This window comes from Aspergillus neoniger (genome assembly GCF_003184625.1).
Source record: "Aspergillus neoniger CBS 115656 unplaced genomic scaffold BO87scaffold_2, whole genome shotgun sequence".
Taxonomy (NCBI): domain Eukaryota; kingdom Fungi; phylum Ascomycota; class Eurotiomycetes; order Eurotiales; family Aspergillaceae; genus Aspergillus; species Aspergillus neoniger.
The window spans coordinates 1,329,549-1,344,386 of NW_020291130.1; the positions used below are offsets into that span (position 1 = coordinate 1,329,549).

At 50.6% G+C, this 14,838-nt stretch overlaps 5 protein-coding genes across 5 annotated transcripts; 3 read left to right on the forward strand and 2 right to left on the reverse strand.

Moving 5' to 3' along the window:
• The first annotated feature begins 51 nt into the window (after positions 1–51).
• Positions 52–2,146, forward strand: BO87DRAFT_372586 (putative tubulin-specific chaperone). Its single transcript, XM_025622325.1, has 3 exons — positions 52–279; positions 349–805; positions 860–2,146. The coding sequence occupies exons 1-3, from the start codon at positions 111–113 to the stop codon at positions 2,052–2,054; spliced, it is 1,821 nt and encodes a 606-aa protein (XP_025484916.1). The 5' UTR covers positions 52–110; the 3' UTR covers positions 2,055–2,146.
• Positions 2,147–3,566: 1,420 nt separating this feature from the next.
• BO87DRAFT_421580 (MFS general substrate transporter) lies at positions 3,567–5,345 on the reverse strand (the record flags this gene model as incomplete). The annotated part of the gene is made up of 5 exons (XM_025627064.1): positions 3,567–3,926; positions 3,990–4,438; positions 4,515–4,986; positions 5,043–5,126; positions 5,196–5,345. 5 exons carry the CDS (start codon positions 5,343–5,345, stop codon positions 3,567–3,569), a joined length of 1,515 nt encoding a protein of 504 aa, XP_025484917.1.
• A 476-nt stretch (positions 5,346–5,821) lies between these two features.
• BO87DRAFT_372587 (uncharacterized protein) lies at positions 5,822–8,631 on the forward strand. Its single transcript, XM_025622326.1, has one exon. The coding sequence runs from the start codon at positions 5,882–5,884 to the stop codon at positions 8,180–8,182; it is 2,301 nt and encodes a 766-aa protein (XP_025484918.1). The 5' UTR covers positions 5,822–5,881; the 3' UTR covers positions 8,183–8,631.
• On the reverse strand, positions 8,411–10,262 carry BO87DRAFT_82871 (FAD/NAD(P)-binding domain-containing protein). Its single transcript, XM_025629605.1, has 2 exons — positions 9,134–10,262; positions 8,411–9,077 (listed from the first exon to the last, which is right to left on the reverse strand). Exons 1-2 carry the CDS (start codon positions 10,010–10,012, stop codon positions 8,640–8,642), a joined length of 1,317 nt encoding a protein of 438 aa, XP_025484919.1. The 5' UTR covers positions 10,013–10,262; the 3' UTR covers positions 8,411–8,639.
• A 250-nt stretch (positions 10,263–10,512) lies between these two features.
• Positions 10,513–14,828, forward strand: BO87DRAFT_297155 (5-oxoprolinase; the record flags this gene model as incomplete). Its single annotated transcript, XM_025619014.1, has 7 exons — positions 10,513–11,211; positions 11,282–11,576; positions 11,632–13,023; positions 13,086–13,196; positions 13,256–13,617; positions 13,675–13,861; positions 13,921–14,828. 7 exons carry the CDS (start codon positions 10,513–10,515, stop codon positions 14,826–14,828), a joined length of 3,954 nt encoding a protein of 1,317 aa, XP_025484920.1.
• Positions 14,829–14,838: the final 10 nt, after the last annotated feature.

Genomic DNA, 14,838 nt, shown 5'->3' on the forward strand with positions numbered 1-14,838 from the left:
GCCATTGGTGGAGCGGGGAGAGTGGGAAATCCGTCACATGCTGGGACGCTCGTTGTATCTATTTGTTCGGAACTGTATGTTTAGGAGGCATGGTTCTCGGCGATACTAGAATGGAGGCTGCTTATGTAGGTCAGAGACGGTCGTATGCTGGGGATTTGTGTACCGTGCGCTACGTGGGTACTGTTGAGGGCACCTCTGGGGAGTGGTTAGGAGTCGAATGGGATGACCCGACTCGAGGAAAGCATTCGGGAGAGCATCGCGGGGTGAAATATTTCACTTGTAAGTGTCCTCTTTCGGGTTGGGACTGAGATTCGAGATCTGGTTAGGACGTATGCTCACATGTTGCAGGCAAAAGCAAACACCCAACAGCGGGGTCATTCGTTCGTCCGTCTCGTCCGGCAGACAAACCTCGAGGGTTCATCGAGGCGCTGCGCGAGAAGTATGCGTCTGAGTTCCTCGAGCAAGAGATTGCCAGGCAAGGACAGCGTAATGGCGCTACGGGTGATGTTCTGCACAAGCCCATCGAGATCAGCGGCAAGGTCGTTGAGGAAGTTGGCTTCGACAAGATCCGGAAGCAGCTTGCTAGGCTCCAGGAGCTGAAGATCGTGCTTCTTGATGGACTGCAAGTTGCGGGTGTGCTGGGGCATGATGCATCAGCTGAAGAGATCGAGTCTGCATATGCAGAGGTTGAGCAGACTTGTCCCCAGATTACCGAGTTGGATCTGAGCCGGAACTTGTTGACGACTTGGAGTGGTGTAGCTCGGATTTGTGAGCGGTTGAAGTTCCTTAAGGGGCTGAAGCTGATGTAGGTTCTCTTGGACTGAGACGGTTGATTTGGATTGGGCTAACATGATAACAGAGGAAACCGGCTCGGTCCTCTTGAGGAGGGGTTGAAGTTCGAGGGCATCACGACACTGCATATTGATGAGACGCTTCTAACATGGGAGGAGATATCAGCATTAACCTATCAATTCCCCGTTCTCAACACACTTTCCGCTTCAGCAAACCAACTCTCAAGGCTGACAACCCCCCTCTCCAACACCATTACCCGCCTTACCCTAGAGAACAACGACATCACCTCCCTATCCTCCATTAAATCACTCGCCTCGCTTTCAAGACTAGAGCACCTCTCCCTCCGCGGAAACAACATCTCCACTATTCACGACGCCAACAACACCTCAGACACAGCCCTCCAATTCCCCCAAAGCCTCCACTCCCTCGACCTATCCCGCAACAAGATCACCACATGGGACTTCATCAACCACCTCCCTACTCTATTCCCGGGTCTAGACACCCTCCGCATATCCGGCAATCCACTATACGATCAGCCCGTCGGCCCATCGCACATCACAGGCGTGCCCGAGAAACCCATGACAGTCGACGAAGCGTACATGCTAACCCTATCCCGCATCGGCTCTCTACAAATGCTCAACTACGGCAAAATCACCCCCAAGGACCGCAATAACGGAGAACTATACTATCTCTCCCTCATCGGAAAGGAGCTATCCGCTTCCCCAGAGACAGCAGAAGCAGGCATCCTTGCTAAGCACCCTAGATACAAAGAGCTGTGCGAGCTGTATGGCCAACCTGATATCAGAAGGGCCGAGTCAGGGGCTGGTAATGCTGCTGTGAACCCGCGGTCTGTTGCTGCGAGGCTGGTAAAGTTGGTGTTTCGTCTATCTCAGACCGAGGATGCCAGGTCAGAGGGAGTTACTAGCAAGGTCAAAGAAGTCCCTCAGTCGTTCGATACATATCAGCTCAAGGCTATTGTTTCTCGGCTTTTTGGGCTACGGCCTTATAGCTTTAGATTGGTTTGGGAGACTGATGAGTTGGACCCGGTGAGCAAGGAGAAGATGGAGGATGATGAGAGCTGGGATAGTGAAGATAATGGGGAGGGAGGTGTTGATGGTGCTAAAGAGCAGGAAGTGAAGGCGGCTGAAGAGCCGGGGTTCGTGAAACGCGAGGTAGAGCTCGTGGATACTACGAAGGATATTGGGTTCTGGTTTCAGTCGGATATGGCGGAGGCAAGGATTAGGGTTGAAGTCGTGGCCTAATGTTATCCGGCGTATAGCTAGAACTTGCTGTGTGATAGATATGAATACCCTTCGGTAGAATTATGTTATCATGTAAGATGTAAAACATACAAAGAAGATAAAAAAGAATAACATACTGGCAGGTTAAAAATTCGCAAGCTCGTCAGTACTGTTCTTACACCAGAATAAACATCTGTTCCATCATGCATATATAAAGCAGCATGTATAGTATCCTCCAGCAGCAAGAAGAACAGAAACAGCAATAAAAATAACGTTAAAAGCACCGCTCCTAATTCATAACGCACATGTATGTAGCAAGCTACTACAAATAGCTCCCAACAACACCTCGATCTACCCTCCCCTACAAACACCCCGAACTAGAATCGATCCTACATATGCACGCGTCCCCTATATACTAACCCTACCCTATATCTGCAAAGACCAATACATGAACTGTGCGACCGACAGCCCCTAGCCGAGTTCCGATCAGGGTAAAACTCTATCCAGTGCTGATGCGAGATTCACCCACATCTCGCAGCCTGCTAATGCACCTTCGGATCTCGACATGCCGCGATAACCTAATTCTTACGTCCGTTCGAGCTATGAGTTAGGATTATTTCGATAATTGTCTGGTCATTTCTCACTGTTTCGTCGTACTCCAATGATCTTGTGAAAGGTTTTGATGGGCGAATTTGCACTATAAACGTTATGCGTAGTATGTGGTGGGTGGTAACTCCATATACTTACTAGTACTTTGTAACTATATATATATATACTTACTACTTCCGGAAACTTACTACCCAAGCGCTTACCTCAGTACAGCACAACAAACCCATGACACAACAACAAAACCCTTACTTACACAGACGGTTCAAATAAGCTCTACCACCAAGACCCGACCCTGGACGCCACAATGAAATACAACTGGAGACTGTGTGGGTAAACACGAGGCCCTAAGAGCGCTCCGGACCGAGTTATCCGTATCCCCGAGGAAGGAGACCGTAACGGTTGAGCTCCTCCGAACCCCGTTTGGGCCCACATACTAGTCCAAGGGATTCGCCTACCGGAGAAATCATCAGCCGTGGTTGTTAATGGGTTTCGGCTTCTCTTTTCTTTGTAATCTAGGGGCTGGGGAAAGGGATGTGGTTAGGTGCTTACTTAAATTCGAAAGGCTAGAATTGCGAGACTTTCATGGCTACATGCTTGGAGTTGGTTTGGATGCTTAGGAGAAATGGAGAATATGTCATTTTGAGATGCAGTTAATCATTTTGATAGCTCATTTCTTGTGGTCTTTCCAGCATAAATTCATTATTGCAAGAGGATAATTCATGCACCTTTGTTGTTGTAAGACACCTGCCAATGCGTGATCATGGTCATTCTTGTATGTTTTCTTTTTTCTTTTTCTTCTGGGTTTCCTTTGCTTTTGTCATTACCCTTTCCCTGATGGAACCTGACCCAATGCGAGACCAATAGCCGTAACGACCGTATCATGCAAATGCAAGCAAGTTATTCATAAGACATGCCTGATGCAACTCATAGAACGAACCAAGGTCCTCTCTTTCTGATCTGCGGACCCTTCCAGGTGAACACCGAGATGCAGAAGGGATACAACACTATTGGTAGTGCTGCGAAAACTATATAAGGCACCTTTGCTCCACCGGGTTGCTTGATCCACTGAGGGAGATAGAAAGGGGGATGGAACGTCTGGACAGCAAAGAAGAATTGGAAGACAATAGCTACCTCTGCTGCATCATCCGGATAGCACTCCGTCATGTATGTCAGCAGGACAGTGACGAGGACTTCCTGTCCGAAAGTGAAGAGACCGATTCCAGTGAGGGCTGCAGCCCAACTGTCACCATATTCGAGTTCGAGTCCGTACAGGAGGAGACCAGCCTAGATAGGTATGTCAGGCTTATCGTTCGTATTTCAGGTGCTTTACTTAAGTCATCAACTTACCGATATGGTGATGAGAGCAGACCAAGCAAGATGGAGCAAACGCTCCGGTCGCCACTCCTGACCTCGTCGCAAGGAGTACTTGGCGACCATATCGCAGAGTGGCCCACCGAAAAACTCACCAATACCGGCACCAATGACACCGGAGAAATAGCAGAAGCCAACTTGCGCCAAGTTAAAGTGGAAGCGGCTCTTGCTGCCAAAGTTGAGCGCAAATCCCGCGGTGTTTCCGACTTCGGTCATGTTTGCAACACCAAACCAGAAAGACGGAAGAACAACGGCGGGATAAGCAAACATCTTGTATGGCTTGCGGAAGGTCTGGCTCCAAGTCTCTTCCTTGGGAACCACTGGCTTGCGAAACCCCATGCGAGAGATGAATGTGGTCTTCTTCTTGTCGGAAGGCTTGTAATCGGCGCTGGATTTCTCGTCTCGTGTATAGATGGTTTCGGGCACTGAAGGGAGAGAGTAGAAAGCGATCAGTAAAAGACAAGCCCCAAAGTGCAATAGATAAAAGAGAGATCAACGTACCAAAGAAGACCTGGGCGAGGAATTGTGTGGCGTAGAGGATGGCTGCGATGTACATGGACCACCGCCATCCCAGGCTCTTGTTGTATGCAATCGAGCCACCAGCGACACCACCCACGTACGGACTAATAACGAGCAAAATGCTATTTACACCCATCCGCGACCCCTTCTCATGCAAGAAAAACATATCAGAAATAGCAGCGGGTCCGATGGACAACCCAACGCTGCCACCTACATTCATGAGCATGCGACAAGCTAAACACTGTGCGTATGTCTGGGATCGAGCCACCCCGATCGCGCTGACCAAGGTCATCAAATTGCCAATAAGAAGTACAGGCCGTCGACCTATTCGGTGGCTTATCGGTATCCAGAAGAACGAGGTTATTGCGTTCAAGATGGAAGGAACAGATCCGATGTACGTCGCAGTTGTCTCGGGGACATTGAATTCTGCGGCCAGCTCCAATGCATCGGGAGCCTATGGGATCTATTAGGAGAGAAGACAAAAGAAGTAGAAAAAATCAGTAGACCTACAATCAACGTGGCCGAGAATTTGACCAGGAATGATTCAAAGGCGAGGACCACAAGAGCTGCAATTTTGGTGAATTGGCTCCAATTCTATTAGAGAATCCCTCTACTGTCAGAACATCATTGATCAGTAGTTTTTTCTGAGGACAGTAAACGAACCAAGGGATCCTCTGGATCATCACTGGGCTGGGGGACCAGAGGGATGCCATTAGCGGTGGTCTTGATTCTAGCATTGGCCTCCGGATCACCCGATGACCTGGACTTTTCTTGAAGAACTTCCACAGATTGGAGCTCCTTTACGTCCGCCATTTTGACACCAAGCAAACGTTCTTGCTGGATAAATCGGGAAGAGGAAGACAGGGGGGCATTCTTCAGAAATTTATTGTCCCCGACCAGCGCCGAGACGCTATCGCGGGGGAGAATATTGACGCGGAGCTCCAGAGGCAAAATCCGGAGCCAAGTCACGAGTAGAAGTAATGGTAGAGTAGTCGCAGGAGCAATAGATTAGAGATCTTCGGAAGCTGTCAGAACTGAAAAGCGAACGTGAAGACTGGACGGCATGCATGCTTCCCGCCAATATTGTGCGTGGGCTTAATCTCCAACCCGCGCTATCTGGACCGGTCGTTCACGCTAAAAGTCGTGGCTGCATATCGCCAGCAATTTGTAGCTCACGCCGTCTGTTATAGCGTGCTATACCCCTGTCAAGCTCGAAAATAGTCACCCACCCCCAAAAATACATAATCAACCCCTCCGGGACACACCGGCTACATGCAGACCGCAATTCCTCCTTCTCCTCCATTCAGCCCTCCCGGAGGATCTCCCGGTTGATCCATCCACAACCCAAGATGGCCACAACAAGCAAAAAGTCAGATCGACGAGTTCCACCCGAGCAACGGAAACGCACGGAGCACAGCTGTGACCGTTGCAAAACAAGAAAGCAGAAATGCAATCGGATTCCGGGTGAAGAGCGCTGTGAGCATTGCATACGCATGAACTATGGCTGCAAGGTCACCAGGCCCCGAAAGCAACGGCTCTATGGCAGCGCAGAGCTCGTGCGTTACAAGATTGCACTGCTTGAGGCGCTGGTGAAGGGGCTCTATCCTAGTGCAGACCTCAATTCTATTGAGAGCATGCGAGAACTTGGAGAGTCCTTAGGCATTAAGCTCCCGGAAGAGGTGGATAACTCGTATCCACCCCTGCTCGAGATGATCCAAGCAAGTGAAGAAGCAAACCATGACAAGAACGAAGAGCTGGTTCGTGACATGGAGGGCCAGGAGCAGTACATCGGGCCTGCGAGCTCTTATTTCTTCCAGATGAAGCTCCGTGCCCTCCTGGGGCTTCATCGCCAGGCCCAGGGAGGAAAGTTCCAGATGTACCTCTTTGGCCGCAACCCTTCCGAGGACACCTTGAGATATGCTAGAGAGATCCTTACGGAAACCGATATTCGAGCAGTAGCAGAACCACAACAAGTCGAGGTCAGCGCTAATGCCGTCCATTATCCTTCCCCTTTGCTTGATCGCTCCGTCATTAATGGGCTCATTCGAGCTTACTTCGATAACGTCAACATCGACTTCCCAGTCCTCCACGAAGCCTCTTTCTTGGAAATATACGATGTGTGGCGACTTTCCCCGCAATCCGTTGATCGAGCGTGGGTGTGTGAACTGTTGTGCGTATTGCTTCTGGGTCGGCGAATTGGTCCGCTGGGGACAACGGAGACCCAGCAGACGAAATGGTGGACCCACGTGGAATCCCTTCTACCCACAATTATTTTCACCAACAATATCCTTTCCGTCCAAGCTTTGATGCTGGCCGCTTTGCATCTTCATAACACGAATCATCGTGATGCCTGCTGGACCTTGACCGGGGCAGCGGCCCGCATTGCAATCGCCATTGGACTCCATCGGGACGAGATCATTTGTGAGGGACCTAGACTGGCTAAGGAGCTCAGGAAGTCACTATGGTGGACATTGTATTCTTTCGAGCAGATCCAGGTCTCTTCCCATGACCGGCCCAGTGCCATTGATAGCACCATGTGTTCTACTACCTCGCCCCATGAGAGAGTCCTTGGTATGGGATCCTCCAACTGGCCCCCGACCTACACGCTCTGGTCTGCACGGCTTGTTACTATCTTAGGCTTAGTATGTCGTGCCTTGCCAACTGCCACGAGCGAGAATGGTCGCACAGGTCTCCTCTCTCCGACGGCTGGGTTGCTCCGGGATTTGAGCCGGTGGCTTTATTCCCTACCCCAGCACCTAACACTCGGCGTATTGAGGACCTTGCCAGATGGCTTCAAGAGACCTGTTCTCTTGTTGCACATCCAGTATCATTATACTGTGTCTTTGCTCACTCGCTGTGCCTTGCTGCAACTCCTTGCCTCTGTATCGCAGAACTCAGGAGAAGCTAACTCCAACGATGAAGAGGTCAAAGCGAATGCCAAGGTTTGTTGCGAGTCTGGTAGAAAGGCCTGCGAGCTACTGCTGCAGCTGGACGAACTCGGTAAATTCAACTCAGTGACCTGGTGGGACGTCTATTACGTGTACTCCTCGACCTTGGTCTTGACTTTGAGTATTCTGTGCGACCGAGCGCGGCCCGACAGCGACAAGACTGTCACTGATAAGGACATTTCGTTGCTCCACGACTGTGCGAGTATGCTCATGCGCCATTCGTCCAACCCAATGATGCCTGCTACCATGCTTCGCTGGACCGGCGCGATCCGGGACGTTGACGTGCTTCTTAATGAAAGGTCGGCCCCTGTTCAACCGCCACCAGTCCGCGATGATCCGGTCAACAACGAACCGGTCTCGGAAAATGCTCTGGTCCCTCTTGGTTCGTCGATGAGAGAGATCACCGCGCCATATTCTGGTATGGAAGTGGCACTAGGCCCTAGCACAGAGCTCGCCGTCTCTCAAATGGGTTTAATCAATATGCCCTTCCAAAATTATGGAGCGGGCATGGAACCCCTCACGGAGCAAAGCGTGGCTCAGATGGATCCGACTATGGTGTATGCTAATGGCGGCCACATGGACCAGATGATGTCGATGCCACTCTTGGGCGATGACAGTGCTATCTTCTCCTGGGATTCAATTGGATCCATGTTACTGGGGACAGAGGCATTCAACGGTCAATTGGACTGTAATATGGGATGATTGGGGTGGCGCGGGGCCCTATTCAGTGGTGTACTAGATGATACTCCTCTGGAAGGGCCCTAGAGATGGGGGGTGTGCGTAAGGTAGATTGTCGTGGAAGCAGAAGAAGCGCTTGCAAGTGAATGATACGTAACATTTGGCCTTCATCGAAGTCGCTAGACGCATATACCCAAAACAAAGCTAGCTTGCTCCCGAGCTATCAACCAGCGGCCACACGATCCCGACTAGCCATGCTTTTGGACGTCAGACTGTTGAGGGAATTTGATGACCGAAATGCCTAGGCGTCAGGCAGGAATAATTTTCTTCTTGTTTTTAGATTTCTGTTTTTCCTGTTTTGTGATTTTTATTTGTTTTCCCTGTTTTTGTTTTTCTGAACGATCACATGTCTTTTCAATAGCTTCGACACTAAGAATGGTACAATCAATGTTAGAAGTGGAGATTTCAGCGTTATAATCGATCATAATCGTGGCTGAGACATCTGTACCAGGGCTATAAACCACCGATGGGCAAGCTCAATATCGGCTTTCAAATCGTGATCCCAGATCCACAAAAAGCGCTGATTAAGATTTGCGACGATCTCGGCCAAGTCCGTGCCCAGCTGCGGATGCGTGAAAGTATAGAGCGTCCCCGCCTCTTGACTCGTGGTTACAACTGCTTGCGCCCGTGGCCGTCGAATACTGTCATAGACTTGGAATGCGTGTGTAATTTCGGAGCGGTTCTTGGCAAGACCCAGAACGTGAGACATGATAAGTGAATCCTCGAGACATTGTCCAGCGCCGGCGGCTTGATGAGGCGTAGTGCCGTGGGCCGAATCCCCCAGGAGACAAATCCGTCCATTGTAATAGGTGGGAGTATTAGGATGGTGCCATAGAGACCATTGTAACGGTTTGGCCCACTGGTAAGGCTCATTAGCTATTCTAGGCAAAGAGAATAATAAGGGCTAACACGCACGTCTAATAGTTTGAGAAGGTGCTGATCAACCTCCGCAAAATCGGCCACCATCTCCTCCTTAGTGACATCCTTGGTCCATTGCGGATGTGTCCAAGGTCCATCCATCATCTTGATGGCTACCACATTGAGCTCGGTGCCGCGTGAAATTGGAAATGTCATGATATTTTTTTTATGGCTGACAAACGCTTTCGCGTCTCCAGCATGCTCCCCGAGAAGCCGCTGGGCATCTGCCATTGGAACGATCGATCTGTAGACATACTTGCCACTAAAGACTGGTTGCACCTTTTCTGGGTATAGTTTCCCTAGGACGGCTTGCCTCGTCGGACCCTTCACGCCGTCACATCCAATGACCGCATCTGCCTCCGCAATACTGTCGTCTTCAAAAGTGATAATAATTTTGCTGTTCTCTCCCGTTTGATTGATATGCTTGACCCTTTTGTTGAACTGTACACGCTCTTGCGGAATTAAGCTGGTCATTATTTCTAGGAGATCACGGCGATGTGCGCTGGTTCGGGTGTAGAACTCCGCACCAAACGGAGTCGGCTGCCAGCCCCGTTTGGCGCCGAATCCTTCTTCGGCATAGAGCACCTCCATCGCTATATGCTCCTTGTTCGGCGTCAGATTTCCGGAAGATATTTGATTGTACAATTGTCGAAATCTTGTGTCTATCAATTCCATCGCATGAAGCGCATTTGGCCCCAGGCCGATCCCTGCACCCACTGTACTAAATTGCGCGGCCGACTCATACAACGTGTAAGAGACGCCCCGATTAGTGAGTCCAATGGCTAGAGCCAGTCCTCCTATACCTGCTCCGACGATAGCAACATGCATGGTATCCAATCCTGCTTGTCCTGACACGATCGCTGTTGGCTGCGCCATAGTGTATTGGCCAATAATGGCGTTCTCGTAGCAGCCTTATGCCAGGCTAATCAAGCGCGAAAGACAGGTGATTAAAGTGCGTAGCGTTTAGATTGTGTCGCGGAAGTATGTCCTGAGCCGATGCTTACCGCAAAAGAGCAGGGGGGCGCCCGGCTATTTTTCATCGACGCGAAAAGCTCTCATCGGATGCATGTAAGCCGCGCAGCAACGTTCAGACACTGAAATGTCGGTTGTTTGCAAGCCGCAACACCCCTGTCAGGCTCTCAGGCACACAAATTATCGGTTACCTGTATGCCGCAGCATCCAGGTCTTGGCGTGATAGACGTAGCCCTACACCAGGTAATGCTTGTTCGTAGGCGCAGGGATGCATGAGAACAGGGCCTTCGAGACAGCGATGTAGTATACTGTAGTAGTGATGGTTAAAGTAGCAGGTCCCCCAGGCCTCGAAGCCTGGAGGGGAGTTGAGTTGAGCACATTCAGACAGAATCAGACATATCAATATGGCTGCTTCGGGAACCAGCATCTCCATTGACAGCGGTAGCACCTTCACTGATATCTACGCATCGGTTCCTGGTAAATCTGAAGATATCACTTTGAAGTTGCCTTCCGCCGACCCGCAAAAGTACCATGACGCACCAACAGAGGGTATTCGTCGTGTACTCGAGATTGCTAGCGGGAGCCAGATACCACGCGGACGGCCACTTGACTTGAGTGAAGTGAAGAGTATCCGCATGGGTACGACGGTGGCGGCAAATGCTCTGTCAGAAGGAAAGGGCGAACGGTCTGCTTTGGTGATCACAAAGGGATTCCGTGATATTCTCTTGCTTGGTGACCAAGCACCGCTTGACCTCTTCGGCTTCACCGTTCCGAAGCCAATGGCGTTGTACGAGAAGGTTCTTGAGGTAGACGAGCGAGTAATCTTGGAACCCCCTCCAGACTATCCGGGAGGCAAAGTGGCCAATGTTGAACCGGGTACAAAATTTGACACAGGCATCTCGCAGCAAGTTATACGGATCGTGAGAGAACCGTATTGGGGTATCGTTGAAGAGCAGTTTGTCGAAATGCATGACCGTGGCATCCGAAGTGTAAGCATCTGCCTCATGCACAGTTCTGTCTATCCAAACCATGAGTTTAGACTGGCAGATCTGGCCAGGAAGGCTGGTCTCAATGTGACAGTCAGTTCCCTTCTGAATCCAAAGGTATGTCGAATTCCCTATTGTGTTCAGAGGTTGAGCCATACTTCTGTGATGGTAAGGCTGACAGTGGTAGATTGGATTGGTCTCACGCGCCGAATCGGCTACCTTGCACGCATACATAACACCGATCATACGAAAACATGTCGAGCATTTTAGAGACTTGTTTGTTGGTCAGCAAAGGGATTCCACTCTTCCCCCGTGCGAATTTATGCAGAATGATGGAACAATGGCTCATATACACGATATTGTGGGGAGCAAGGGTATTCTGTCCGGTTCGGTGGGTGGCCTGCTAGGATATGCTTCGACCTGTTATGATCGATCATCCGGCAAGCCGCTCATTGGCTTTGATATGGGCGGTACATCAACAAGTAAGCGGTTTGACTGAACAACCCTGATGGCCACTCCTTGCTGACCATGCACTAGAAATATCGCGGTTTGCGGGTGAATACGAACGTGTAACGACAACGCTGGCCGGTAATACCATCGAGTTGCCTCAGCTAAACATCAACACTATTGCGACTGGCGGGAACTCTCAATTATACTGGTCAAACGGGTCAGCGGAAGTAGGGCCAGACAGTGCCGGTGCACAACCTGGGCCAGCTTGTTATCGGAAAGGGGGACCCCTAACAGTCTCAGATGCGAACCTGCTCTTGGGCCGCTTGGTACCAGAGTGTTTCCCCAAGGTCTGTGGACCAAATGGGGACAATAGGCTTGATATTTCAGTGACCAGAAGGATGTTCAACGGCCTATGTTCAAATATTAACAATAGTGCTAATCCAGAGGCAACTAAGTTGACCCCAGAGCAAGTGGCACTCAAGTTCTTGCAGATTGCAGAAGAGAATATGTGTCGCGCTATTCGCAGGCAGACAGAAACACGAGGTTACGAGGCTAGTAGCCATGACCTCGTTGCATTTGGTGGTGCTGCAGGCCAGCATGCTTGCTTCATTGCATCCTCTTTGGGCATCAACCGGGTCATCCTGCATCATCGCAGCTCTATGCTATCCGCGTACGGCATGGCCTTCGGAAATCTGGTCTCGGAACTGGAAGAGCCGCTAGAATGCGTCTTTCGCAGAGATACCATTTCTCGAATCCGGGATATCGAGGGCTCATTACGAGTTAAGGCGGAATCCGAGCTTCGCGAACGGGGGATTGGGGATGCAGACGACATCGAGTTCAAGGTCGAGATTCTTATGCACTATGAAGGTTCCGATACCATCATCGCGATCTCGAAGCCGGAAAATGAGTTGGAGCTCACAACGAAGTTTGCAGACGTACACAAGAAGAAGTATGGCTTCATAGCAGCACGGCCGGTAGTTGCCTGCACCGTTCGATTGCGTGCAGTCGGGGTCAAGAAACCTCCCAGTGATCTATCTCCAGCCCAGCAACTTGCACGCCTAGGGGAGATCCGAGCTCCATCATGCGAGGCGAGGGTGATGAGTAAAGATGTCTATTTCGGGGAGCGCGGTTGGCAGCGCACTCCAGTATATCGCCTTGAAAGCTTAAGAACAGCCGACCGAATCGAAGGACCAGCCTTGATCGTCGACAACACCCAAACCATTCTCGTGACCCCGAAAGCGCAAGCAACAATTCTGAGGAGCCATGTGGTGATCGACATAGATTCGCCAACGGCACGTCTAGCCGCTCAAAAGATAGCGATTGACCCTCTCCAATTTGCAATATTCGATTATCGATTTTCATCCATGATGAAGAAGATGAGACGAATGCTGCGGAGGACAGACATGAGCGATGAGATGAAGAAACACTTGAAGTTATCGTGCGGCATCTTCTCTGCAAATAGCAGATTGATCGCCTGCGGTAGGAAGGCCTTGTTGAAGACGACCTATAGGTACAATCGCTGACCTCATCATACTACTTAGCCCCCTTCGGTCCATCGCACATCAGCACCTTGAAATGTGCCGTGCAGTCCAACCGCGGAAATTGGAAGCACAAGCTACAAGACGGAGATATTCTTGTGTTCAGGCAACCCAGTAAGTCGGATTCGAAGGGTTTCCGACAACTTGTGTGACATGGCCTAACCAAGATCCAGGATTGTGCGGGAGCACTCCTCCTCTCGATATTACTGTGGTCACCCCTGTATTCCATGGCGGCGTCATCGCATTCTACTGCGCGTCCAGTGGTATATATACCAGTTCATCAGAGTTGATATCGAAGGAGCCCTGGCAAGAGCACGGAGAGATTATACCAGCTGAATTAGTGCAGGACGGCGCCATCAACGAAGAGAGTATCGAGAAGTATGTCCTGTCAGAGCGCAATCAACATTGCGACTGCAGTGATTCGAGCTATAAGGCCGACAATCTTGACAACCTTCGTGTCTTGGTTGACGCGAACCAGCAAGGACGGGAAGCTTTAACGAAGCTCTTGAAGGGTCAAGAAATTAATGTAGTATCGGTGAGCGGCAAAGATCCCTTATCAGCGGTTGGCTGAATCCGACTAATCAATGGGTAGGCGTATGTCAAGGCTTTGGAAAGAAGGCCCGAGACCGCGGTTCGTCAGCTGTTAAGAATTGTTCACGACAAACGTGGCGGTAGGCCGTTAGTCGCGACCGATTTGATGAGTGATGGTAGTCCCATGTGTCTGAAAATCACGGTTGATTATGACAAGGGAGAAGCCGACTTTGATTTCACTGGCACTGGTATGCTCCAAGCTTCCCACTTATGTGCTACGATACTTTCGGCTAATTATACCGTGAAGCCAGGACTAATTTTCCTGCACACGTGGCTCAAGCTGCCATAATGTACTTGTTGCATCATTGGATCCAGGGAGATCTCCGGTTCAGCCAGGGTTTACTCAACCCAATTAACATCATTCTTCCATCACAAGCTGGAACAACGCCAATGCCTCAGTCTGGTGACGCCATGAGGCAAAGACGGGTCGCCTCGCATCACGTTCTCGAGTTGATGTCGCAGTGCTTTGACCTCTATTCCAGTGGACGTCTTCATAACCTGATGTTCAGCGTTAGGGGCTGCATTGCTCCCGATGGGACGTACATACCAGGCTTCATGCATCAAGAAACAATTGTTGGGGGGGCCTGCGCTGGTCCTGACTGGCACGGGCAAAGCGCTATGGAAGTAGGCACAACGAAGACACGAATCATTGATGCCGAGCTATTGGAAAGACAGTACCCTTGCCTAGTCTGGGAGTTCAGTGTCCGGCATGGCAGTGGTGGACGGGGTCAGTTTTATGGTGGCGATGGGTGCAACAGAGTGATCGAGTTCTTAAGGCCCGTCAGCCTGACGGTCATGTCAGAGTGTCAACCCCCAAGCTCGGATGGTTTCCACGGGGGCTGTCACGGCGAGGCTGGCGTCAATCTGTTGATCAGGAAGGCCACTTCCGACTTGGAACCAAACCGGGTTGTCGACCTTGGCCCGAGAAGTACAACCAACGCACGCAAAGGTGACACTCTGATCATCCAGACATCTGGGGGTAGTGGGTGGGGGGAACCAACTGCCAGCGATGCGAGTGTGTACAGAAGGCGGAGTCAATACGTTCTCTCTCCCAGGCCCTCTACCGCCTTGGTGACCGCAAACTCTCGCCAGCGAAACTTCGAGTACACTTATTGCGATTGCAGGTCGACTTTGGTACGCAGATATACACAGTGAACATGGCAGA

Bases quoted from the DNA above. Each gene is read 5' to 3' on its own strand.
- BO87DRAFT_372586 (XM_025622325.1), top strand. From the start codon at position 111: ATGGAGGCTGCTTATGTAGGTCAGAGACGGTCGTATGCTGGGGATTTG. The intron at 280-348 runs GTAAGTGTCCTC...CACATGTTGCAG, and splicing joins CGGGGTGAAATATTTCACTT to GCAAAAGCAAACACCCAACA. The intron at 806-859 runs GTAGGTTCTCTT...ACATGATAACAG, and splicing joins CTTAAGGGGCTGAAGCTGAT to AGGAAACCGGCTCGGTCCTC.
- BO87DRAFT_372587 (XM_025622326.1), top strand. From the start codon at position 5,882: ATGGCCACAACAAGCAAAAAGTCAGATCGACGAGTTCCACCCGAGCAA.
- BO87DRAFT_82871 (XM_025629605.1), bottom strand. From the start codon at position 10,012: ATGGCGCAGCCAACAGCGATCGTGTCAGGACAAGCAGGATTGGATACC. The intron at 9,078-9,133 runs GTGCGTGTTAGC...GAGCCTTACCAG, and splicing joins ACCTTCTCAAACTATTAGAC to TGGGCCAAACCGTTACAATG.